At 42.9% G+C, this 27,858-nt stretch overlaps 1 protein-coding gene across 1 annotated transcript; it reads left to right on the forward strand.

The window, feature by feature from the left end:
* The first annotated feature begins 294 nt into the window (after positions 1-294).
* LOC137258237 (riboflavin transporter 2-like) lies at positions 295-27,858 on the forward strand. Its single transcript, XM_067795830.1, has 3 exons — positions 295-483; positions 7,097-8,385; positions 25,998-27,858. Exons 2-3 carry the CDS (start codon positions 7,120-7,122, stop codon positions 26,193-26,195), a joined length of 1,464 nt encoding a protein of 487 aa, XP_067651931.1. The 5' UTR covers positions 295-483; positions 7,097-7,119; the 3' UTR covers positions 26,196-27,858.

The following is a 27,858-nucleotide window of genomic DNA, read 5'->3' on the forward strand; positions in this document are numbered from 1 at the left end:
TTTGAACAAGGGTTAGCGGTAACGTGGACTGAAATAAAATTAGTGCAAAGTCAGTGCGATGGCTATTTAGAACCATTGACTGTGCTTGGAAACCGTGGTGAAACCCAAACGATAATTACAGGCACTGATCCGGGAGAAAGATCCGGTTTAATTTTCAAGCTCATCGCTTGGTCGAAGCGATTCTTCCACTGTAAGGAGCTCAAGCTGGGCATACCATTCAGATTATCTCGTTTGATTCCGATAGCTTCCGTAAATACACCCTACAATATACTAGACCAGAAATAGCAAAGTGGTAGTTCAGACTGCGTTCACATTTAGCCCAGGCATCATTCCCACTGACAACGTGAGCGGCTTATGAAATACACTAAGGTTTGTTTGAGGATATTTGAGGTCAAGTCATACTCCAGGGCAATACACTGGACCTGTTAACTAACAGTGTATACCATAGCTAGAGCCATCTAAAGAGCTGAACACTGACGGAAGGTAATTTTTAACACTTCATTAGTGGCAGAATTTCGAGAGTGAATTGAAACGCATCTAGTCGATGGTACCGAAACAATTCTCTGAGAAACAACGTCATTGGAGTGATTTTATTATGTAATTGTTATTTTGTTCATACGTTAATTGACTTTCCATATTGTTTAAAAACAATGTATTGCACTTTCATGAGAGAAAGAAGCATTTGATGATGACATGGAATTACAAATTACATGAAGACAGCGTTTCAATGTCATCCACTAAAGTATTGTCGGAATCAGTTTGCCGTTGTATAAAAAATCAAAACAAACTAAAGCGCTATGATTACCTTAAAGGTCACATGCAACCAAAAAATCAAACATAATTAAAACACATATATCACTTATTCATGACATATAATATACACTGCTCCTTTTAAAAAAATAGATAAACACAATTATAAGCGTACAATCGCGATTCAAAAGTGCAATATTTTGTACTTGGGCTTACTTCCCCCGAAACGAAGCCCTCTGGAGACCGAACCCAGTCATAGCGGGTGGATATGCACTCAAGTGAAACGACGGCTTCCGATTGGCTGTTTCATTTGCTGATATGCTAGGTTTCATTGTGTGTACAGAAAGATGATCTGTTTGATGGGCATTTTAGAAGTATAGCCAGTCACCAGAAAGTAAAATTCTTTATGGATAACAACTTCTTTTAGTGTATTTGATCCGTCGTTTCAGTATGGATTCATATACAATTGTCAAACAAAATCACATACACTAAAATCAAACAAAATCATATACACTAAAAGAAGTTGTTGTCCATGAAGAATGTATATAGAGATGTTGGGTTTGGAAAATACATTTTCTCTGAATTTGCGCTCCATCCAATAAAAAAATCATGTCAGTAGAGATAGTAAACTACTGCGCGGCTGGAATCTGTCATTCGTCCAAGTACAAGGCAGGGCCCCGTTTCACAAAACTCTCGTAAGCCTAAGGTCTCGTAACTTTTCTCGTAACATTCCTACTTCCTATGTTACAGTATAGGAGGTACGAATGCTACGAGAAAGGTTACGAGACCTTAGGCTTACGAGAGTTTTGTGAAAGGGGCCCCTGGACTTGAAACTGACAAGAGTTTGCACCAGTTTCCGTCAGATCCAGTCATCCGAAAAAAATGGATGTAGTTTGTTTGCAACCCACAGACATAAAAACATGTCATGTGTATCACACGTGCCTAATTACATAATGTGGCAGACACGGGACTCGGGTGCACGAGTCATAAATCAGCTTATTTTCTTTATGTCGTATTGTCTGATAGGTGTTAACTTCAAATCGCACGTGGTCAATGACTGAAGCTGTGTATTGCATGTTGTCTTTAGCAGACAGACAGGCAGGCAGACATATAGGTGTGAATAAACCAGACACTGAGCTTTCTCTGTGACAGAGACTGCTCACCACAATCAACAAGTTTTTTTATGTAACGAGTAGATTATTTACTTGTTTGTGTACACAACCAAGATTAGACTACTGCTCACGACCTCAGACGCTGGGCATGCATACTGTTTCAAGCTCCGTGAATCTATTCACTGCGCATGCGTTATGGATGCAGCGCAGCACAGCTGTTGAAACCAGTTTTCCCCCCAGCGCTGGGGGGAATTTAGTGAAACGTTTGAACTCCGATTTCGCGGGCTTTTTTTTCATCGCGTTTTTTTCAACTTTATAGATTGAATTGGCATTTTTCATTATTCGTTTCGGTAATTGCATACCAAAAGGTACCAGAATCTGCAAAGTTGTGTTTTACGTTGCATGTGACCTTTAAGTCTATGTTAAGGTATGAGAGTTGTGGTATGTACAGAGACAAAATGTGCACACTATGGTAGGAAATAATCTGGATAGAATAACAGATTCACACCACAGCAAGGATGTACGGCGTTAGAATCATTTACAAACTTATTTATCTGTAAAAGTATTGTTTTGTTTTTAATTGACCTGTTTAAACAAGCATAGCAATGTTGTGGTGCATATATGAAATGAAACACAAGATTACTTATACTCCATTAAATTCCTTTCTGGGTACTCTAAATGGGTACTCTAAGTTTTTCCAGTATTTTATTTTGACAAAAATTTATAAGTATGTTCTCTTGATGTTGAGAAATTATCTGGAGCTCAGGGTCAGTGGCCGTAAAAACTAGTCTTGTTACAATTCACTGATTTAGTCGATAAACCAAACTGCATTGCTTCTTAAATTAAATTCATTATTCTTAGTCACAAGAATACAATACTTAGGAATACGTTTTTAGAAAAGGTGTTTTGTGTGGAACAAGGTTTTTGTTTTTTAAAGTCAGTTGTGCAAAATGGAATACATCCAAGCCACACAGAAGCATACCTTGTGTAGTTTATCAAGTCCCCCATACCACCATGTCATTATGCATTGTTCACGATCAATGTCTCTTTTTGCTTATTGGAACACATTTAAACATGTTACATGTTCCAACTTAAGCAATTACATGACATGTTATCTTAATTTATTACTATTAAACAAAATGTATTAATGAAAATATATATATTTGTATTTTCTTTACAGTTTCCGTAAAACATCTTGTATTTGCCTCATAGCATTAGGCTGCATAAAAAAAATTAACTGTTTCTTGGGCACTTTTTTTTCAAAAGTGACAAGGGCGTTTGGACGTTTTAAAAAACTTTTGATGGAAAAAAGTGACGAGGGAGGAACACATTTTTATTTTTTTCTCTCAGAAATACTGCTTGGAAAGTTTAGCACCTGTTAGTGAGTTGTAGATTCAGTCACACTCATTCTTACAGACACTCATTCTTATAGTTAAAAAATGTTATGTGCACAAATAAAAGTGATGCGTGAGGAACATTTCACCTTTTTTTTATTTAACTTTATTGTTGTTGCCCTGATCCTGTTTCCATGGTTACACTTCTCTTATGACAAACATGGGTTTATGAAGACCAATTCCAGTCTTAATGATCATGGTTTGTGCGAATAGTTGTATGTGAAGCTAAAAAAAATAATTATGAACACTTATCAAAATGCAAGCTGAGGATTCTCCAACACATGTTCAGACGCTTTCTGTGGTGTAGTGGTTAAAGCATTTACCGAAAAGCGGAAGGTCGTAGGTTTGATCCCCAGCTAAGTTACACATAAAGACAGCACATACTTGTTGGCCCCTGCCTGGTGCTAGGCATTAACATGATTAATGGTACAAGGACTGGTTGGCATGGTGTCTCAGTGGGCTTGTGCCATAAAACCAACTTAAGTGTGGGCTAGAGCCATAGGACCGATGTAAGTGTGGGCGAATACAAGCAGCCACACACACACATTCATTCACGTCTTCATGTGAGCAAAATATTCTCAAGTACATGTACGATGTTCAAACCCACTTCACCTCACCTCACATCCAGCACATGTTTTCAAGTGATTTCTCATCAACTGAAAGGTTTCAACGATTGTCTGCTTAAATGACTGAATCATTGTGAATGGCATGAACACCACAGCCATAGCAAGCAAGCTATTTGGTTGACTTGTCACTTTCTTATGTGTTGCCATGATAGTTTGTTTGGCTCAAAAGCAGACTGATGAATTGCAGTCTAACTCGAAAACTAATAAACATGAACTACTGAATGAAACACTGGTCTTAAACAAAACATCATACCAACTCTGTAAGGTGTTAGCAGAATATTTGTAATAAAAGTAAAGAAGTTGTTTGAAAGTGAATAATAAAAATATTGACACAGATCACTATTTGTTATGATGGAAAGGGACAGACAGGTGTGTTTATTTCCTGTTTATTGGGGCGGTGGGGTAGCCTAGTGGTTAAAGCGTTCGCTCGTCACGCCGAAGACCCGTGTTCGATTCCCCACATGGGTACAGTGTGTGAGGCCCATTTTCTGGTGTCCCCCGCCGTGATATCGCTGGAATATTGCTAAAAGCGGCGTAAAACCAAACCCACTCACTCACTCCTGTTTATTAGTTTTTGAGTTAGACTACAATTCATCGGTCCACTTTTGAGCCAAATGGACTATAACCATTATTTCTTGTCATCATCAAAGAGATGTATTAAGACAGCCAATGGTTAATGCATTTGGAGATTAGAATTTGATTACCTGCATTATAATTTGTCCACTGGTCACGAAGGGACCAGTGAACAATGTATTTTTCTTACCGAAGTCCTTAATGTTTATTTTGAATAGTCTGAAGCATGGATGCAAAACTTTTTAGAGATTTTGCAGATGACAAGAAAAACAGATTTAGAGTTATCTGTCTTGCATCGATTTGCATTGGCAAAACATTGGTAATATCTGTACATTGTACATGATTCAAAGTTATGGACATATGGAATACCAGAAAGTACCAAATTAGTTTAGCATTCTCAGTTGGGCACATATTAATGTTACTCGCTTGGAAGCAGAGTTTATTGAAAATAATATACACGCTCTTGGCCAATCAGAAATTGGCATTTATGACTGAGGTAAGATATGGATACAATGAATAATTCACATTGCTGGTAGCCAGTTTCATTATATTATTGCTAAAAGCAGTGTAAAACCTTCACTCGCTCTCCGGCATTAATGACCCATGAAGGTCCTTGGGTAGAATAGGGCTTCAGCAACCCATGCTTGCCATAGAAGGCGACTACGCTTGTCGTAAAAGGCGACTAATAGGATCGGGTGGTCAAACTCCCTGACTTGGTTCACACATGTCGTCAGTTCCAAATTGCGCAGATAGACGTTCATGTTGTTGGTCACTGGATTGTCTGGTCCAGACTCGATTATATACAGACCGCTGCCATATAGCTGGAATTTGGCTGAGTGTGTAAAACTAAACTTCACTTCACTCACTCACTCACTCACCAACTCACTCACTCACTCACTCACTCACTCACTCACTCACTCCAGCATTAATGTGAATTCATGCTGTGGAACTCATCTGAATGTGTGCAATGTAGGCAAACTTTATGTATTACAACTTGATGTTTCGATGCATATTCTTGCATCATTGTCAAGGTTGTCAATGCAGTAGGTTCAAGGTATACAAAGCAAGTGTAACAAAGCGGCAAGATAATATGAAAATTGGCTTGGTAGTAAGTTGGTAGAGCCAGTTAATTGACAAAGGGTAAGGAATGGAAAACAGATGTACAAATGAACAGGGTAGTTTGTAAAGGGAGGAGATGCTTATACAGGGTCTTGGTACAGGAGTGCGCCAGAAGCGTTCGGAATAAACTCTTCTTGATCTCAGCTGAAGATGGGCTCTTGGCGTTTGATGTAATCTGTAAATGGTTTCAGTGAGTGTGCATTTGGTGAAGTCTGTTTCATTGTTGACAAGAATGATTAATTTATATGATAATGATAATTCTTGTTTATATGATACATGTAATTAGGGTTAGATAAAATGGCATACTTTCTGTCAGAATTGGTGACAGAAGTCTGATGTTCTCTGACATGGGTGTTGAGGGGTTGGGATATTTTGCCTATGTAGCTCAGTCCACAATCACAGTATATTTTGTAATTGACACATTTGGGGATGTTGTAGTTGGTTGGTGGTAACATACTTTTGTCTTTGCTAGAAGAGCATGCCTAGCAGTAGCACTATGATATAGCACTTTGCAGGGATATAGCTAAAGTAAGTTTAAATCCATCTTCACTTACCACTCATGGGAATTTATGATAAGGATCGGGTTTTGGCTCAGATTCACATTATAAGAACACCACAGATATGATCATAACATCCACACTATAACGTGCACTTTGGCCAGTCGAAGTAAACTTTGGCTCTGTATTATCATTCTTTGTACTAATATAACAAGTCCAAGAAACCCTTGCAGAAGGTTGCATCAGTTAACCTTCAAGCGACCTGTGACCGTCCAGTCAAACGTAAGATGACTGGATGGAATTTTTCAGTCAGACAACAGCTACTGTTTAGGGTTTTTTGACGGGACTTACAAACTGTTTTCGGATTTTCTTTCCTGGGTTGCTGACTCTGATCTTTCAACAAACGAAAATTGGCATAAAACATACAGTGAAAGCTGTCTAATCTGGCATTCACTGGGACCAAGGAAATAATCCATTTTAGACAATGCGCCAGATTGCAGAGCTGATGATAGATGTGCAAGCCACGGAAGGGACTTGGATTTTATGCTGATGTTGACAATTTGCTGGATTAGACGCCGGTTTTGACAGCTTCCACTGTAGATATTTAACCTGCAGTATATGTACTTTGGGGTTTCTGATGGTGTGGTTAGTTTTAGCTTATTTTCCTGCAAGGTGACATCTTGGAATATTTACAAAAAATGATGTTTTCAACGACTCTGAAGTGTTTGTGTGGCAAAGAACATTCGAAGTCGAGTACAAACGTTCTCAATGTAGAAGTTCGAACGGTGTGCAAATGTAAACTTTTTTGGGTAAGCAGTGTTCTGATTAGTCAGTTCAAAGGTTAGCTGATGCAACCTCCTACCAGGGTTTGTTAGACTCAGTAAAGCAGTGTAGCAGTGTAGCAAGTGTAGCAGTGTGAGCCTATGTTTACTTAAGCTGCACTTTGGCAGTCTTAAACTTTGCATTGCAATGCCTGTGTTGTTATCATCACCATCTTCATTATTCTTTTATTGGTTTTGTTTCAGCAGACATCTGAAAAGCTATCACCATGGCCCAGATCTGCTGCATCTACAACAATGTGAACGTGTGTGTCTATATATTAGTGATTCTGTTTGGAATAGCATCATGGATTGATGTAAATGGCCTGTGGGTGGAGCTTCCGATTCTTGTCCAGAAACTGCCGGAAGGATGGGATCTTCCCTCCTATATGGTGATTATTGTCCAGCTGGCCAACATAGGACCGCTCATCTACACGTTGTCAAAGTTAAAATGGTCACACAAGCTGAATGAAGTCCCTGTTATATATTTAATAATTGGTATTGGAGGGATTTCATGCTTGCTGTTGGCGTTCTTCTGGGACAAGACATCCTATGTCGCTGGAGCCATGCACAGTACCGCTCTCCTCATCCTCAATTTTTTCCTTGCCCTGGTGGACTGTACATCCTCGGTAGTGTTCCTACCATACATGGCTCATTTCAAGCCAGAATACATCCCTGCATTCTTCATTGGGGAGGGATTTAGTGGCCTCTTGCCAGGCCTTGTAGCACTTGGTCAGGGTGCAGGTCAGACTACATGTGTGAATCAGACAGTGTCCCAAAATGTCACCATCAATGGAACATCCATAAACGAAACTTCCTTTGTAATCATTCCCCAGTATCAAACGCCAAAGTTTTCGATCGAAGTGTTTTTCTTCCTGCTGTTTGGAATGTTGGTAGCTTGTGGAGCTGCCTTTACCATGTTGCATTACTGTGAGTTTGCAAAGCTAGAACAGCTCAAGGCAACGAAGGATGAAGCTGATGAGTCAACTGAAATCACAGCTCAGACAGACCTCGCATCCAGCTATGAACTCAGTGGTTCTTCAGCTAATCCTGCAGATGACAACTTCCTTGATGCAGCTGACAACATTCATTCCAGGACACATTTACTTACGGCGAGGAAACGGGCAGAAATTGCAATAGAGAAAGACATGACCCTGGAGGTGACCCGTCATCAGACATGTATGACAAAGACAACCTTCTTCTCCTTCCTGTTTATTACCGCGTGGGTAAATGGACTTGCAAATGGAGTGTTGCCATCTATACAGTCGTACTCTGCCTTACCTTTCGGCAACACCGTGTACCACCTGGCTGTCACGCTAAGTAGCATCGCTAATCCCCTGTCTTGCCTTTTTGCCTTCTTCCTGCCCATGTCCACCAACATTGCTATCATGGTACTGACTCTGCTAGGAACAGGGTTTGCTGGATACTGCATCGGTCTTGCTGCGATGAGTCCTGACCCGCTTCTTGTTGGACATCTATCTGGAGAGATTCTCGTGGTAAGTAGATTTTTCTGTTCCATCTACCTTTAGTATCAGTGTGTTTGTCAGTGCAAAATGTTGTGAAGGGGAGCATCACTTCCAGACACTTATTATGCTGTTTGAATCCGTTATTGTGTTTTGGGGCATTGAGGTCGCCTAGTTGTTAAACTACCTGACTGAGTTTAGTGTTACGCTGCACTCAGCAATATTTCAACTCTATGGTGATGGTATGAAATTAATCAAGTCCAGACCAGACAGTCCAGCGATCAGCTGCATGAGCAGCGATCTGGGAACCAATGACCTGGGTCAACCAAGTCAGCAAGCCTGACCACCCGATCCCGTTAGTCACCTCTTTTGACAAACATAGTCACCTTTCGTGGCAAGCATGCCGTGTGGTTAAAGCATTTGCTTGTTATCATGAATACCTGGGTTCAAATTCCAATATGGGTACAATGTGTAAAGCGCATTTCTAGTGTCTCTTGCCATAATATTACTGGAATGTTTCTGAAAGAGGCGTAAAGCCAGATTCACTCACTCACTGATTATGTTCTAGGTGATCACATTCACTATAAAGTATCACGTAAAATACTAAAAAGGCACAGCACTAAATACAATATGGTACATTAAACCCCACACACAAATATACTCAAAGTCATGCAGTCACAGCTGTCAGATGATTCAGTCTGCATCACTCCATATTTCCACCCACATTAAGCTATCTCATCTGAAACTGCGATACTGCTCTAAGTCACTGAACTAAACTACTAATCTGTCTTGAGGACCTTAGAGGGTAATAAGAAATAGTATGTTACCCAAGTGTGGAATGAATATGGGGGAGGTGTGGTAGCCTAATGGTTATAGTGTTCGCTAATGTCTCGCTGAAGGCCTAGGTTGATTCACCTCATGGGCACAATTTGTGCTGCCTATTTCTGATAACCATGATAGTGCTGGATTATTGCTAAAAGCGATGTAAAACCCTGTTCACTCACTCATTAAAAATGTATAAGTAGTATAGGGAATGATAGTCCGAAAACACTTTTCAAAACCCCCTATAAAAAGCCTCATTTACTAAATGAGGCTTTGGTGGGACCCTTAGCTCTTGATACTATTGCCCCTACTACAAAGCCACGCCATCACGTTTACCGTGACTTGGCAGGCGGTAACACTGTGCCGTATGGTACGATCAATAATTTGTTGTAAGTTTTGACCGACCATATAGGATCGGTGGCTCGCTTACGGCTATCACCCCTATGTCACGTTTACCTCGATGAAACAGTTTAACGTGAACCGCCTATGATCTCTTTGGTGTTCGTAATAAAGGCTTGTTGGGCTTTTTGTATCCCCTGTTCTATGTACTTTTTTTTCTCATCCTCGCTGATAGCAGACTTACGAGACTTGGACCGAATATCTTGTTTCATTCCGTTATATTTTGTGAGTTCAGATAGGATTGAACGAAACTCCTCTTCTGAGATCTTACTGTCAGAGAGTGCCGTGGAAATACGCTCACTAACTGTGTTCAGCTTTGCTTCAGCCAGAACCCTGATCTCATCGTGTTTCAATGCCTTACGATTAAGTCTGCGTGATACTAACTTAAGCGCCAACCCTACCAACCCTGTCACCCCAGCCGTTATTTCAATACCTAACACTATAGGTGCAGCCACGATGGTGGTTAACAACCCAACGCCTGCCGCCCCTAGTCCCATGCTGGTTGCCATAAGGGTAGTGTCAGCCCCATCCACGATATTGAAAGCTCTATGGTACTTTTTACATAGTGCTTTCCGCGTGTCACGGTCTTGTTCTAGTTGACGTTTCACATCACATAACTGCCTCAAGCGGAACCCATCTACGGTTTCCAGCGTCTTCGCTACTTCCTCTACAACTGGGTACAGGCCCATCCTATAATGTATATTTTGAAAGATATTTTAATTGGGGTTCAGTTAATATTCTATCAATTAATTTGAAGTCTACAAGTTCTAGACTACTAGTCAGGGTAATAGGTGAGAGGTTAATAGAATTTCCTGTTGTAATAAAAACCCCACTGAGGTTTATTAAGCGGTTTATAGGACCCCCGTGGGTATCCTGTTGTATAACAATACGACAATATTGGTCTTGGTGTTCGTCAAACCAGTGTATTGACACCCCGGGTAAAATTTGGTGTACTTTTGAGGTGTTTTCATTACCTAAATAGAAAAAGAAGACTTCTATGATGAGTGTGAAAGGGGTGTATATATCAGGTATTAAGTCAGCAGGATAATTGTTAAATGTTAATTTATTTTTTAATATAGACTTTAACCTATTTTTTTCGGTATTAGTAGTTCCTATGGCTACACTATCCGGAATGAAATCCCCGGCCCAGATGCCGTTGTTCCTAATCTTAGCGATAGTCCCAAGTTCGTTTAATGTGATATAAGGTGAGGCGATTGTTAAGTTGATCAACCATTTGGGTTCTTTTAAATCTGATAACGACACCCGTCTGTACACGTTGTCTTTGAAGTGTAGGATGTATAATTCATCTTCCTCACCAGGCTGATCGAATCCCTCTGTATCTCCCAGGTCGTTAAGCGTAGTGTTGGGATGATGACTGGTCATTATTATAATATTATTATATAATTTCCAACTGGTTTTCTGTTAATAATTCAGGGATTAAATTCATACCAATAAAGTGTATGTTGTTAGGTAGGAAGATCTTGGTTAGTGATATCTTGTTTTCCACGATCACGTTGACACCCTGCAGACTGGTGTTGGAGCCGACACCCACCCGCACGTAAACGTTGCAAACTTGATCCTTGTGCCGTTTCTCCCACCCTAGTTTGACCCCCTTCACGATCTCGACGTTACCCCCCGATGATTCCCCTAGGTAGACTTTGATGACCAGTGTTGTGTTTGATGGTATACCATCTAGTATTTTATCCACGCCTTCGAATTCAGACACCAACTGTAATGCCACGTTTTGTATGCCCGTTTTACTCGATAGCATGTGGAGTGGTGAATTGCTGATTGGGCTGACGACTACGCTACGTCTCTGAGTTGGGACGTAAGCCACGAGCAGGAATCCATCGTTCACGACTTTGTTTAGGTAGTGGTCTTTGTTATCAGTGAACACGTAGGGGGAGAAGAGCTTAATATTGAGAAACCAGTAGTTGTCGTAATCGGGTAACAACACCCACTTGTCATCTTCGGTGAAGACGAGCTTATATGGCCGGTTCTTTTTGATGGTAGTTCTCTCAACATCGTCTAAGTCGAACAGTTTACCTCCGAACGATGGGTATATTCTCCAGTTGTCATCACCGGTGTTGACGAGGGCGTACTTAGTGTTGACTGTTGCTCCTGTGGTATCTATCATATCACTTAGGGCTCCACCGGAGGAGACTTCAACGCGTTTGTAAATGTTGTTTTTCAGTTGCAAGGCATACGATTTACCATCTACTCCGGGAGCGTCGAAACCGCGTGTGTCTCCGAGGTCGGAGATCCCGATATTGACGCATTTTTTCACCCCGGGTCCTTGTGCGCTGGTCATGTTACATGAAGTGTTAAGCTGAGGTATCCTATATTTACAGGATTATGATTTATATCTAACACCGATATTGTCAGCTCAGGTTTGTTGCCCTGGGTTAATCTCTTATACTGCCGTGGTGAAAATGACTCGGTTCTACCGTCGTTGAATTTCTCAGTTTTCACCGGCACTGCTCTCAATATAGTGGAAGGGTGACCTCCTTGAATGTTATACGTTGTGCTCACCTGACCGAGATGAATGTACAGCTCTCGGTACGGTACTAGGTCGGGTAACTTCGTGCCTGTGACGGTTGTTGTTGATTTTATCTCGTCAGGAGACATACCGAGTATCCTCGCTAATGGCCGGCCGAGCCTCAAGGAGGTTCTTCCGTTGTTGATTAACACCACTGTGCCGTTTGAGTCGTTCATCTTGAGTTCAGCTCCCAGGGGTTTGAAGACCTCGTCGTTTAGCGAGCACACGCTGTAGTAGCCGTTAGTTATTTGACTGCGAGTTCCACTGACGAACAGCTTATTGTTGCTGGCGTTAATGTTAGTCCATTGCGGTAGGTAGGTGATATCGCAGAGTGCGACTTCGAGTTGACCTGACGTGTTATCGATCGCGTGCGTCAGCTGAACGGCCTCACCGCTCGTTATTCCTGGAAGTGTTATGTACATATTACATATATATTTATTTATATAATAGTTTTAAAATGTATTCCCCTGGTGTGTTTTACCCTAAACTGGATGTAGATTTCTCCCCCATGAAGATCGTGGTTGCTCCTGAGTTGTATTTCAATGCCCAGCTTTTAGATGTGTTCGATAAGTATAAGCTTATGGTGACTAACATTGAGGCAGTCCACGCGTGGTTCAACAACCCTATGCAGTTCTGGCAGAATCAATTCAACTTTGCTGTGTGGTGCGCTACAACTGGGTGTGGTGTGGCATTGGCCGACTCTCAGCGTGGACCGCTGAGTCAGTCTGTGTTCAAGTTCCACGTGTACTACCAGGTCAGACGTATCCTTAAAGAGATCAGTGCCCCCCTCCCACAGGACAAAGCGTGGGACGCAACAAACAACCCATACGATAGACGGGCCTACGAACGTATTTGTAATGAATTCGAAATAAACCCGAAGACGGATTGGCGTTTGCCGGGGCCGAACCACGGGTTGGGTATTCCTTCTGATGGCGTGCGATCAGTGAAAGAACTCAGTGATCTTGTACTGAAACAAGGTAAACTACGCCCGGACTTTGCTTTGTCGAGTAATGAATGGAGGGATGATCGTATGAACTTTAAAGGTGGTGTTGCTTTCACAGTCCAGAAAGTGGAGCAGTCAACCGCAGACGGGTGGAAAATGTTCATGCTGGACACATCGAAAGGATTCACTCGTGCTGGTACAATACGCTTGAACGACTCGATTCGAACGTATGTGTGGTCGCTGTTGGGTGCGCAGTCGCAAACGCGTTCCAACATCATCGGTAAGGGAACTGCTTACGACGCTCAGAAACAGTTCGTTGCTAACGTTGAGGATGCTATTAATTCTCCAGTTGATCTCCCGCGGGCCATCGAACGCTACCAAAACGTGTTAGAATACGCCAGATCGAAAGTCAATTACGTGTTCGGTGTGGGGCTGTATATGTCTCCGAGTGATATGCAACTGAGAGTAAAAAAAGTGGTGGGTTATAACAACAAAATAGTCATAGCCACGGCGGACCAAAAGTTGGGCATCAACCCCGATATTAACACCCCCTATATCCCACACATCCCACCACGTGAAACGGGTATAGTGGAGCCACCTCCGGTGCCTAAAGTTCATGTGGGGGTACCCCCCACACACCCCCATATTCAGGCCTCCAATCAGCAGCATATTGATAATAAAACAGCCCTAGTGGTTGGTGGGGTAACTTTGGGACTTATTTGGTTAAAGATTTCTTAGCCGCTACGTACACCAGACCCGCCACGGCGACGATGGCTGCCCACAGGTTTTGACTGAGCCACATGGCAGTTTTAGACAGAGCGCCCAACAACCACGAGACGATGCTACCCAGGATGCCGGGAAGGGCTTCGGCGGCTTTACCAGCCAGTTTAGCTAGGCCTTCCCCGAGTTTTTTAATCCAGTCTTTAACACCACCACCGCCACTTGGAGTTCCGCCGCCTCCTGTAGACCCAATAGGGGTACCTCCTGTTAGTGACACCACCAGGGTTGATATGATAAAACCCAATGCAGTCAGAATGCTGGCGATGGTGATCCCTTGCTCCCGGAACAATATCCGAATCCTGTCTGCTAACGTGGTGTCTCGGTGGAGGACTTGATTGATGGTTTCCCGTATACGGCTGACCTGGGATCTAAGCTTTTCTTTGTAGCCGGACGCTGTCTCCAACCAGGTCTGCCTTTCATCTTCCAAATTACGTATTCGTTCCTCAATGGTGGCTTTCATAGACTCGTCCTCAGTTTCACCGAGTTTTTTCTTTTCATAAGCGATGTGGTCGTCTATCTCACTCATTTTGGCTGTGCTTTTCCAGAGCTGACCACGAATGGTTTGCATCAACAGATCCAACCCCCTCAGTTCCCAAACGGTAAATTCGAGCCCCGGGAAGGGTTCGTTCTCGTAGTCGGCCAACATCTTTTTAATATCATAAGTCATGTTTTGATCTGATGTGGCGTCCCTGATGCCTTCCAGACCTTGAACTAACTTCGGAGGATACTGCTTAGGTCGCGCGCCACCGTAATCTATGAAACCTAGTTCATCTTGGACCAACTGACTTCCATGTTTACCGGCTAATGTTGATAAAGCAAGCGGTTCTCTAGTGCGTTTATTCATGAGATCGATCTCCGGGCGAGACTTCAAACGCAGCGTGCCATTGCTGAGGGTAAAATCGGAATAGTTCCTTCCCAACGGCTTGAGTTTGGATTTATTTTCAACTGCGTTGTAATAATCGTCGACGGCACCTTTAAGGAGCTCGTCACCTTGCGAGAATGAGGTCTCCTGGTCATCATTGAATGCCTGGGCACTATCGTCCCACATATCATCCATAGGTATGTCTTCATCCATTAGTATTAAAAATATATTTCATTTATATAACAATGTACGGTAGAAAATTAGATCCTTTCAGAAAATTGAGAGAGCCATTAGGAGCCAGAGCCGTGCGACAGTCGGTGACCATCACCAACAACCCCAGCAAGATAGACCAGAATCAAACTCTGCTGGTTAGATTTCCAAACCTTGGTGAGAATGACCTCATTGTACCAGGCACTGTTCGACTGGCGTTCAATATCACGTTGACCTCCGACAACGACAAACGCGAGCTAGTGCGGAACGTGGGTCGAGCTATCATCAAGAAAACGACCGTCAAGATCAGCGGTAACGAGGTGCTGAGCATCGACGACAGCGACGTGTTTCACTGCTACAAGGATCTCTGGAAAAGCGAGAGAGAACGAGTCAATGATGTGTACCAGGGTATCAGCAAATCAACCCGGGCGCGCATAGGATACGTCTTCACGACAGACCAGCAAGACAAGCTATCGGACGGTGAAAAGGCTATCGCTCTAGCATACGGGAATCGATTCTGCGTGCCGCTCGACTTCGAGTTGCTCACGGGACACGCGCCGTTTTACCAGGCCGCACTGGGTGATAGGCTCGAATACGAGCTCACGTTTAACGACTATAGCAAAGTAGTGCGTACGCCGAACGGTGATGAGGCCAGTTATGCCATAGACAACATCTCTCTGGAGTTCGACATGGTCACTAGCCCGGAGCTGGCCAGGCAGGTTCGAAGTCAGTACTCTGGGAAGATGGAGATCCTGTACGATCGCGTACTGAGGCATAGATCAGTCGTGCGAGATAAGAGCGACACTGTGTGGAATATCAACCTGAACGTGCCGGCGCGATCGATGAAAGGTATCCTGGTCGTCCCCGTGGAGGATTACGATCCATTCCGGAGGGACAGCGAGAAGTTTTTCAACCCCGAGATTGAAAAGGTGGAAGTTACCATCGAGGGCGTGCCCAACCAGCTGTTCAGTCATGGTATGAGACCACACCAGCAGTGGGATGAGATAAAAAAGCTACCAGTGGGGGATTACATAACAAAGGACCTGGACCTCGGCTCCGTGCAGATCGGTGAATACCTGACCACCAAGTACGCCCTATGGTTGGACATGCGATCCACGGATGATGATAAACTGCACGGTAGCGGGCGCCGTATAGATAACGGCAGCGAAGGGATAACCATCCAGATTAATAAGAAGGCTCAAACCGCTGGTAAGTTGAAATTATATCTGTACGTTATTATGGACGCGCAACTTAATATAGACAATGGGAGATTCGTGCAAGCCATCTACTGATGGGGGAGACCCCCTGGGGTTACCCACTGACCCACACTGCGCTATCATATGCGGGCAGACTGGCTGTGGTAAGACCGTTTTCGTGTTGGATATGTTGGAGGGTTACTACAAGGATGTGTTCGATAACATCGTTATCATGTGCCCTACTCTGAGCATGAATAAAACGTACGCGAGACCTTGGGTGATGACGGACCCGGACGTACACAAAATCGACCCTGGAACACGCCTGCAGGACTGGTTGAAAGCTCTTCACGAGAAATTTAAAGGGGAACCGACGCTGTTTATACTGGACGACTGCAGCGCTAATCGCGAGATAACAAAAAAGAGAGACATGCTATCGTACCTGGCCTTCTCCGGCCGGCATGCAAATCACAGCGTCTGGGTGCTAACGCAGAAGTTCAACTCGGTGTTGAAAGACCTCAGGGAGCAGACGCGATGGGTGGCCTTATTTCACTGCAAGGACAGGGATTCGTTTGAGGAGTGTTTGAGAGAGAACGATGTGATGAGTAAATTAGAACGGGAACGGGTGAAGAAACAGCTCGCTGAAACTAAACACGCTAAGCTCGTTCTAAAAACCGACCAACCAGTAGCATATATAGTATACTAAAGCTAAGCAAAGCTAAGCTAAAGCTAAGCAAAGCTAAGCAAAGCTAAGCAAATGCTAAGCATAGCTATGATATTTGAAGTATTTGTCGTGTGCAACTTAACCTTCATTTCTCTGTGTTTTGTTTGTATCGGGTATTATATAGTTAAAACTAAATCTTACTTGTTATATTATAAGATGGAGTGTGAGGAATTGCTCGAACAATTGTCTGTGGAGGGTTCCCCAACTGGGGGTTCCCCCAAGCGAGAGAAACTGGTGGCGTTGGCTGTTGGCGGCAAAGCCAAACATTACTTTGGAGACTACACCCCGGATAAAATTCACAAAATGTCAACCGAAGAAATCGATAAGCTGTACGCTAGATACGAGTCCCGGCTCGGAGCAGAAATGACAAAGACAATAGGATCGGCTATGACCCAGATATACACCGGTATTGTATCACACTTCCTTCCCATTCCACCAGAGCGCCGACTTTACCTGTGGGAGGACCTAGATAAAGACCCTTTTATCGAACACGCCGTGAGCTCTATCAGCTGCGGGCTGTACCACAAATATGGTATGTTGTTGGCTCCAGTGACGGCGGCGATTATCACGGCAAAACATTGCCAATTTGAGAGAAAGAATAATAATAATAGTATAGATGGATGCTGCACAGGAGGAGACCCCAGTGGTGGTACCCCCTTCACAGGAACCAGTGACGGTGGAGACCACTTCAACAGTAACCAGACAGAAGAATCCTAAGAGAGTAGCTGCCGGTAAAAAACGGTGGTGTAACCAACATAAAGTGACCAATCCAACCCGACTGTTGTTGGCTGTAGGTGTAACTGCTGCCTTGGCTATCTCGTGGTTATATACACGTGAGGGACGTGAGGTGGTACCTGAGGTGGTAACCTCCACTGTGGGGGGTAACCCCACCGTCGACCCGCATATCATGTTATAATTTTAATATTTTTATATCATATACATAATGTCTGAGGGGAAAACGTTCGTCAACGACGCATACCACGCCACAGTGGTAGCCAGTCTAGCAGTAGGGTACGCTCGGTTGACTAAAATGGTGCTTAAACAACCAACTATCAAGCTAGATTTCAACCTGCAGGATATGGGTATGCTCATAATGAACCTTGGTATGGCGATGGCCACAAAAGACATCCTAGTAAAACAAGGAATAATACCTGATAATATAATGAAATAAATATAGGGATGGCCACGATAGCTATGATGGTCGGTGGGGCGTTAGTGAATGCCCTGGCATTTTCCGGGAGTAATTTCCTCTTCTCTAAACTACGAGATGATCACGCGGCTGAAATACAGGAAGAAAGGAAGCGACACGATCTCGCTACTGAGAAATTACAAAGAGCACAGGCCGAGTACGCTAAAAAACGCCTCCAGAGGATCGATTTTATTAACGAACAACTCACGCGTGAAAACCATGCCGTTCAAACATTCAACGATGTCGATGAAGCAATGAAAGAATACTATCTACTAACTGGTAAACAATTGGAACCGCTCAATAAACCCACACTCGCTCAGTACTACACACCATCCAAGGGACAAATGAATCGTGAACTGGGCTTCATAGTGTTGGGTATAGCAGCTACTGCGTTGGTTGCGAAGCAATTAAACTAAAATACCTATATAAGTAAACATGAGACCCGCTCCATACCGATGCGAATATATACTTATGGGGAAGACCGAGGCCTGTGGTAGGAAATGCAGGAATCAGGGGTTCTGTTGTTTCCATATGGGAAGTCCTAACTACACGTGTTCTGTGTGTGGTATCGGGGTTAAAGGGCACTACTGTTTATGTAAAGCTCACGGAGCGAACGTAGTCAGACATCAACTCATATACGAGAATAAAAAAGGCTACATAAAAGAACGTAGGCGACTGCTCAAGATAGCCACTTAAGAGTTACCTCCCCTTACTGTGAACCAATTAGACATTAGTTTTCTTAGGTGTAAACACGATGTCTACTGTGCGCGAGCTCAAGCGGGTCGCAAAACAGAGAGGTGTCATCGGGTATTCTAGAATGCGGAAGCCAGCATTGTTGAGATTACTAGGTTTAGAAGTCCCTCCTACGGTAAAACAGTTAAAAGCTCAAGCGAAACAGCTTGGACACACGGGTTATTCACACCTGGGGAGAGCCGGGTTAACCGCATTGTTATCACATGCCCCCGTAGCAAAACCTCCCACTGTAAAACAACTGAAAGCCGAGGCACACGATTTGGGTTTAGGTGGGTATTCCCGTATGAGAAAACCACAGCTTGTAGAATTATTACAACAGAATAGAGCTATTGACCTACAGTTCGTTCGCACTGAGCGCGCTGTAGGCAACTATTTGAGAGGTTGGCGCATGCTCGTCGATAGAAACATAGACATTACAGATATCAAGCCTCTGATAGCTGATAAGGTCAACCAGGAACTAAATAACCTAGGAAGTATCAAGTTTCAGATCACGGTGAAAATGTCGCTCGATAAGGAGGGCTCCACAGGGGTCACTGAGTACGTTCAACCTTACTTCCGAGGTAAACAAGAGGTCGTCACACATGCAGAGACCATTGACGCATCAATCGATAATAGTTTTCAGCAGATACGAGAATACCTAGAACGCTACACGCACATGGGGTCCGGGTGGGCTGTGGATAAAATCGATAACGTCTATCTAGACATAGCTAACTACGTGCCGTTCAGAGGTGGGTCATACCTAGCCTTGTCTCCCTACTATAAGAACAAACAAGCCATAGTAAACGTTAAGAATAGAGGAAACGATTGCCTGAGGTTAGCTATCAGGTCAGCCTTATTTCCAGCTGCCACTAATCCGAACAGGCCTTCTAATTATCCACAGGACGATGGGCTCAACTGGGATGGTATAGATGAACCCACCCCCATATCCCAGATCACTAAAGTAGAAAAACAGAATAATCTGGCTATAAATGTCTTTGGACACGAAGGTAACACAACAATAGTACACAGGGTCAGCCCGGTGAAGGATCGCCAAGTTATTAATTTATTCATGATCAAGCGAGGTGAAACGTATCACTACACGTGGATAAAAAATCTCAGCCGGTTGTTGCACGACCAGTCGAAACACGTTGGGGAAAAACACTTTTGTGTACGATGCCTACACGGTTTCAGTCGGGCCGATTTATTAGAATCCCACCGGGAGGATTGCCAAGGTGTGGGGCAGACGGCCATACGAGTCGACATGCCTAAGGAAGGTGAAAATATCCTAAAATTCGACAATCACAAGAATCAAATGTCTGTGCCTTATATCATATACGCCGACTTCGAAGCCTTGGTGGTAGGGGAATCATCCCCCACACCCCCTAGTGGTGGGAGTTTCACCCACAAGACACAAGAGCATATAGCCTGCGGTTTTGGATACATCGTCGTCCGTTGTGACGGGGAAACGAAAGCTCCGGTAGTGTATAGGGGTCCTGACGCGGCTGAAAGGTTTCTAAAGTGCTTGCAGGAGGAAGAAAAAATTATTAGGAATGCATTGTATAAAATCGCTCCCATGCGTATGACCAGAGCCGACAGGCTAGCTCACACTAGTAGCACTAACTGTCACGTGTGCGACTCACCGCTTAACGGTGATTCGGTGAGAGATCACTGTCACATAACTGGTAAGTATAGAGGCGCCGCTCACAGCGCGTGCAACCTCAAGCTTAAAATCAACCCTAAGACAATAAACATCCCCGTTGTCTTTCACAACTTGAGAGGGTACGACTCACACTTGATCATGCAGGCCATCGCGAAAATCGATGGTAATATATCGTGCATCCCCAACAACATGGAGAGATACATCTCCTTCAGCTTAAACGGGCTTAGGTTCATTGACTCGTTTCAATTCCTCCTGTCGTCACTCGACAGTCTGGTCAAGGCCAACAATACCTTCCCTATCACCGATCGATACACAGACGCCGAGACTAGACACCTGCTCATGAGGAAGGGTGTGTACCCATATGAGTACATGGATAGTTGGGTCAAGTTCACCGAGACCAGACTACCTCCTATCGACTGCTTTTATAGCAAGCTGAATGAGGCGTCCGTCTCACGAGACGATTACTCGCACGCGATTAACGTATGGAATAAACTGGGTTGTAAGAACCTGGGCGATTATCACGACCTGTACTTGAGGACAGATGTACTGCTGTTAGCCGACGTGTTCGAGACGTTTCGGCGGACATGTTTCAAGCAGTATAAACTCGACCCCGCATGGTATTACACCAGCCCAGGTCTGTCGTGGGACGCCTTGCTTAAAAAGACCGGAGTTAATTTAGAATTGCTCACAGATTACGACATGCACCTATTCATTGAGAAAGGCTTGCGAGGTGGGATTTCCATGGCATCCAAACGATACGCTAAAGCAAATAATCAATACGTGAAAGGTTACGATCCTAACAAACCAACCAATCACATTCTCTACCTCGACGCAAATAACCTGTACGGCTGGGCCATGAGCCAGTATCTACCTACAGGGGGATTCGAATGGGTACCCCACGTTGATGTTATGAGCATTGCACCAGATTCGAACAAAGGTTATATCCTCGAGGTTGACTTAGAGTATACCAAGGCATTACACGCATCGCACAACAGCTATCCCCTTGCACCCGAACGTATGAGGGTTAACCCAGACTGGATGTCTGAGTACCAACATAACTTGTCAGGTGGTCGTGTGACAGACGTTGAAAAACTCGTGCCTAACTTAATGAATAAGACCAAGTACATCGTTCACTATCGCAACCTACAGCTGTACCTGTCGTTGGGTATGAGGCTGGCCAAAATACACAGGGTGCTCATGTTTGACCAGAGCCCATGGATGGAGCCCTACATCAGAATGAACACAGACCTACGAAAAAAAGCCACCAGTGATTTCGAGAAAAATCTCTACAAGCTCATGAACAACTCGGTGTTTGGTAAGACTATGGAGAACCTGAGGAAACGCGTGACCGTGAAGCTGGTTAGATCTAGTGAGGAAGACAAGCTCAGGAAATTGATAGCCAGTCCGGCATTCAACCGTAGCAAGATATTCACAGACGACCTGGCTGCCCTACACATGAAGAAAAGCCACATAAAATTCAACCGACCTGTTTACGTGGGGATGAGCATCCTCGATTTATCCAAACACCTGATGTACGACTTTTACTACAACGAGCTCAAGAAACAGTACGGCGACAGGTGCGAAGTGCTGTACACTGACACGGATTCCCTGCTGATGGAGATTCGAACCGAGGACGTGTACGAGGACATGAAAAAACACATCGATTTATACGACACCAGCGACTACCCTAAGACCCATGCCATGCACAGTACGGTAAATAAAAAGGTCCTAGGTAAGATGAAGGACGAGTGTGCTGGCACGCCCATAGCCGAGTACATAGGTTTGAGGCCTAAGATGTACTCCATACTGAAAGCCGACAATAGCGAGATCCGGAAGGCTAAGGGGGTTAAGAAGTATGTGGTGAAACAACACATCAAACACGCCAGATTCAAGGAAGCCCTGTTCAAGACCCGTACCTTTAGGCATAAAATGAACACACTTAGAAGTGATGGGCACAAGATATACGGACTGACTATAAACAAGACGTCCCTATCGCCTATGGACACGAAACGTTGGATAGCTATTGATGGGATAAACACATACGCGTATGGACATGAAAAAATTTGAGTCTATTTACTACAGCCCGCGTGGGTACTGGAAAGGAGCTAGCGCAGTAGATAAGCTAGCTAAACTAGCGCGAGTACCCCCGGAGGAAGCCAAAGCGTGGCTTGAAAAACAAGCCCTGTGGCAGATCTATTTGCCTGCACCACGCTACGTACCTAGAAGGAGGTTCGGTATTAACATACCTAATAGCATTCACCAGGCAGACCTACTGTTCCTACCCCACGATAAGAGGTACAAGTATACCTTAACCGTAGTGGACGTAGCCAGTCGTTACAAGGAAGCCGAACCCTTGACCACGAAAGATTCGGCCCAGGTAGCCAGAGGATTTGAACGTATATACAAACGCAGCCCGCTGACGTGGCCAACAGAGCTGCAAGTTGACCCCGGACGGGAGTTCATGGGTGCCGTGTCACAACTGCTAGCCAAACACGATACAAAGGTCAGGCGTGGCACGGCCGGATCCCATCGCAGCCAAGCCATAGTTGAGAGATTTAATAGGACTTTGGCTGAGCGCTTGTTCGGCTATCAGTATGCTAGGGAGATGACCACCCCTGGAAAACGATCGACTGAATGGGTCACGAGGTTACCCAAGGTGGTGTCGGCAATCAACCATGAAGTCACCCGTCTCACCGGTAAGAAACCGGCAGACGCTATCAAACTAAAATCAATAGTTGCAGAGTCGGCCGCTCCATTGCGTGGGAAGGAGAAACAGATACCGGATAGGGCCCTAGTGAGGTATCTGTACCAGCCTGGGGAACACGAGGGTGATAGCCGTAAGCGAGCCACCGATCCTATATGGTCGGTCAAAACTTACAACATAGATAAAGTGGATATGAAAGCCGACGAACCTAACTTGTACTACTTGAGGGATGGGCCGGGTAGGGGGTTTGTAAGAGAAGAATTATTGATCGTACCGTACGGCACAGTGTTACCGCCTGCCAAGTCACGGTAAACGTGATGGCGTGGCTTTGTAGTAGGGGCAATAGTAGCAAGAGCTAATGGTCCCACCAAAGCCTCATTTAGTAAATGAGGCTTTTTAGAGGGGTTTTTTGAAAAGTGTTTTCGGACTATCATTCCCTATACTACTGTATATGAGGGGTAGTCTGAAATTATGAATTGTTCTGGGATCCTTTTGACTTTTATTTATCTCTTTGTTTTTTTTTTTTACTTCAATTAAGATAACTTGGACTAGATGTCTTTGAGTCAAATACTTTAGAGTCAGAGTCAGCAGTCAGGTATTTTTTCTCTGAGACTGATGAAAGTTTGTAACGACAAACTTATGTATTGCCACAATTGGAAGTTAGCGTGGTTCTCGTAGTACGCAAATCTCAGGACAAGAATACCCCAGGGACTAGCAAGATAACGAAACTCCCATTGGCTTCCTTAAATAATGTCTTTAGGCAAATAAAATACAGTATGTTCTTTAACCATGGGGCATTTCTTTAAGAAAAAACCTTTGCCACATCACTATCACGGTCTACCAACATGATCAAGGTGAATATAGTCTAGTACAGCAGTCCATTTCTATGGTAACATAATGACAATCAGTATACACATTAAGAATGATTCTTATATAGCATTAAACTGGAGTTACTTAACAGGGTGATTTCACAAAGCATTTTTATGGAAATAAATAACAGTGTTCTGATGTCCAACATGTCAATGCTAATTGAGGCAACATGACCGAATATAATTAAACCTGTCCCAGTTAAAGTGTTCATGATCATGATAATTTCTCTTAGTTGTATCTGATGACAGGACAGCCAAATTAAGAGAGTATAATCATGATAATGAGTTCGCTAACCGTGTCAGTTTGAACTTCTCTAACTATGTCAGTTTGAACACTATTTCTCATACATTAGAGTGGTAGCCATGGTAACTGAATTGGATCTAATTAGAAATTTGCTGTAATTGGGCTTAGGTCAGATGACAACAGCAACAGCTGGTTTCATATGATGTTAAAAGCTAAGTATGTTGCTTGCCATTAACATATGATTAACTTAGCGGCCAGTTCATGTGTGGTTATCATATGTCGATGAGTGATTGGGCAGTGGATGTAGACTGATTGTTTCATATAACAGTGTTTATCACAACAAAAAAACCCTCACAAATGTCATTATTTGATGATCGATAGTCTGTAACCTGAATAAGTGAAACATGTTATATTTGGAATTTCACATTCAGTCAAGTGCAGATTGTTCTACCAATCTTGGCCGAGATTTTTGAAGGTGTCTTAGCGCTAAGATAATGTTGATTTATGATGACTGTCTTAGCGCTAATAGAGTTGCAAAAATATAGGTCCTGGGATGAGTCTCATCCAGGAATCAAATCACCATACTCAGAGAAGGGCACTGGTTGAAGCTTTAACCCCAAAAGTACCAAAATCGGTACTTTAATGAGAAGGTTAAATTCCAAATGCACATATTACTTTTGACCACTTTTCTGACAAACTGTGTGCATAATACTTGATAAGGATGTTTAGGCTGCCATATGTCTCATCTCATCATTGAAACACATGCATGTTTTAAATTCATGATTACAGAATTTCAACAAAGGCAGGAAATGAAATTGTGCTAAATTCCACTGACCCAGCAATATTGAAATGGCACAAAAGAAATATTGTACCTTGGGAGCATGACTAAAGTTATACAAATGCAATTTACCATCATTCATTTATTTAAAATGCTATATAATAAGTTTTGCCCTACTCAGATGATTCAAACCTATTTCACACACCATAGGTGGGACCCAGTCTTCAAGCTTAACATCTGTGTGGCCATTATGACTGCCCATGCTGAGTGCTGCGCAAAACTAAACTCACTCACTAAGACAGTATATGGCCTGTGATGAAAAGATCAGTGTCACTGGTGGATTGACATTATAGTGATACAAATCATGTGACTGGTTAAGTGTACCTGCTATCTCATTTAACTCCATGGAGATATCACCCATCAAGATCCTGGCTAGAATCGGTTTTCAGCAACCCATACTTATCATGTGGCAACTAGCCGAATTGGGTGCTCGTTGACTTAGCTGACACATCGTCATATCCCATTTGTGTAGATTGATGCTCATACCATTGATCACTGGGTTGTCTAGTCCACAGACAGTTATCATGGATTATTTACAGACAACTGCCATACAGCTGGAATGTTACTGAATGTGACTCTAGATAATAAACCAACCAGCCATGTAGAAATCATGAGAATCTGTGGATTCTAGAAGAAGAATCAACTTGCTCAAGCATGATGAGTTAGTCATAAATCTGGAATCCACTCATTCTCCTGATTTTTCCAACTTCAAACATCTTATGAAAACTCTGCATAATAACTTTGAGTTTTGACAGTTTTGACTCATGGAACGTTTTTCTCAGAATGGTTATTGACTTCCTGGCTAAGAATTAAGTTCTTGAACTGTACCTTTATATCATCAGAGTTGTTTAAATGATAGTAATTAAAACTGACTGGATTGATTTTTGGCCCATGTTCTTTTTGTCTCTGTGTGTAGCATGATGATTTTTTTTTCTAGGTTGCAGCTTGGTTCTTTGTCACTTTCGTGTTGACGTACACCAAGGTGAGCATTGCATCACTTCTGCGTGTTGAGGGGAAACGTGCGCTGTTGTGGTGTGGAGCGATGACGCAGGTCGGGTCAGCTATTGGGGCTCTAACCATGTTCCTCCTTGTCAACCTGTTCAAAATATTCAAACAAGGCTCACCCTGTCGTTAGCCAGGGACATGTTTAAGGGGACATATCACTGTAGTGACAAATCCATCATATCATGAGGCTTTTGTGGGGACCATCCATTTAATGGTGCAAGGAATGAGATTTCATGTTGTATTTCATGTTGTACTATTTATATAACACTACATATTTTCAAAGTTGACATTCATGCATTATGATCAGTTTCATATCCTTTTTTCAGTTTTGTAAAATTGTTTTATCATTTTTGTTGTACTCATTCCAGCAAATCCACCTAGATTTAGATTGGTAATTTTTCAGAAAAATCATAGCAACAAACATGACAATGAGTTATACATATTAGAACAAACAATTAGCCTTCAAGGGATTATTTATTAAAAATATTATGACAGAGCTTTTCAAAGGTGTGTCAATTTGAGATATTGTCAAAGACTCTGGCCTCATTCATAAAGATAAAATGGTCGGTCCCTTGGAGCCTAATGGCTGAAAAACGTGTCATATGTTACTAAATGTTCATCATGTTAATGTATTTTGTTTTGTTGAGTGCTGTACTTAATATGACATTGAAACACCGAGCTCAGCTTGCATTGTTTACGTTGTCAGCAGCTCGGCTTCACTTCACAGGGTAAATAGCAATTTTGCAGATTTTCTCTCTGTCGCAGTAGGCATCAAAAACTGATTTTCTATTGTGCATACAAAGCTTGAGTACAAAACTGACACAAACAAATATTGAAAATGTTTTGAAAGCACAATTTGTTTTGAAGTCAACGTTTTCACCAATGTTCCATCCATATTTTTTTGTGTGTTTCTTTTCTGCAACCTCAACCAACAAGAGCTGAGTAATTACAGTAATTAATAAATTAGTATAATATTTACAAGCAACAAACCAAAATATGATTTATTTTTTGGGTAATTTATTTCATGACATGTCAGAAATTATACCACTTGTTATTAGACTTTAAATTTCAGCTGAGGATCAACTTGTATTGCTTTGGAAATGGGTTTTTTATATATGCTGGTACAGACAGACCAGGCTATTTTGTATTTGTTATGAGAGTCTTAATATTTATTAACATAGATAGGGGCATTAATTTACACCCAGAGAAAAGTAAGGTGACCAGTCTTATTATCTAACGTTTGGATTAAACTTCTTTATGGGCAGGGTAATAACAAATGATTATAGATTTTATTCCAGGAACTCTACATGATACAATTCTGTGTTTGGAGAATGAAACCGCTTCAGGTTTGGCATTTGACTGCAGAGCTTTGACATGATGCTGTTGTCGCTCTGCATGTTTGTGGATGAATACTGAGTGTTGAGAGATCTCCTGAAACTTGTGTCAAATTACCATCTGTAATGTCAGTTTTCTGCCCTGTAAAACATATTGCGACTATGGCTTATATACATGTGGGTGGTGTCTGCCCAGAGAACAGAGATCAGTGGTTCTATTTAGCCAAATCATTAGCATATGGTGCTTTTAGTTGCCTTGCCTTGCCTGGACTTCAGGTTTAAGGGGACGCTGCAACGTCTTCGTTGTCAGCTGTCACCTTCATGTCAGTATATAATGTGTCAGTGTGGGGATCCATGTCAGACTGCAGCATGCTGTCTCCATGGGCTGGCACTGTTTGCCTTCTGTTTGAACCCCTACAAGCAGTCATTAAAATAAACTAAAAAACAAAACAAAAAAAA

This window comes from Haliotis asinina, chromosome 12 (genome assembly GCF_037392515.1).
Source record: "Haliotis asinina isolate JCU_RB_2024 chromosome 12, JCU_Hal_asi_v2, whole genome shotgun sequence".
NCBI lineage: Eukaryota > Metazoa > Mollusca > Gastropoda > Lepetellida > Haliotidae > Haliotis > Haliotis asinina.

Coding starts and splice junctions, on each gene's coding strand:
- LOC137258237 (XM_067795830.1), top strand. CDS start 7,120: ATGGCCCAGATCTGCTGCATCTACAACAATGTGAACGTGTGTGTCTAT. Junction 8,386..25,997: donor TATCTGGAGAGATTCTCGTG/GTAAGTAGATTT, acceptor TTTTTTTTCTAG/GTTGCAGCTTGGTTCTTTGT.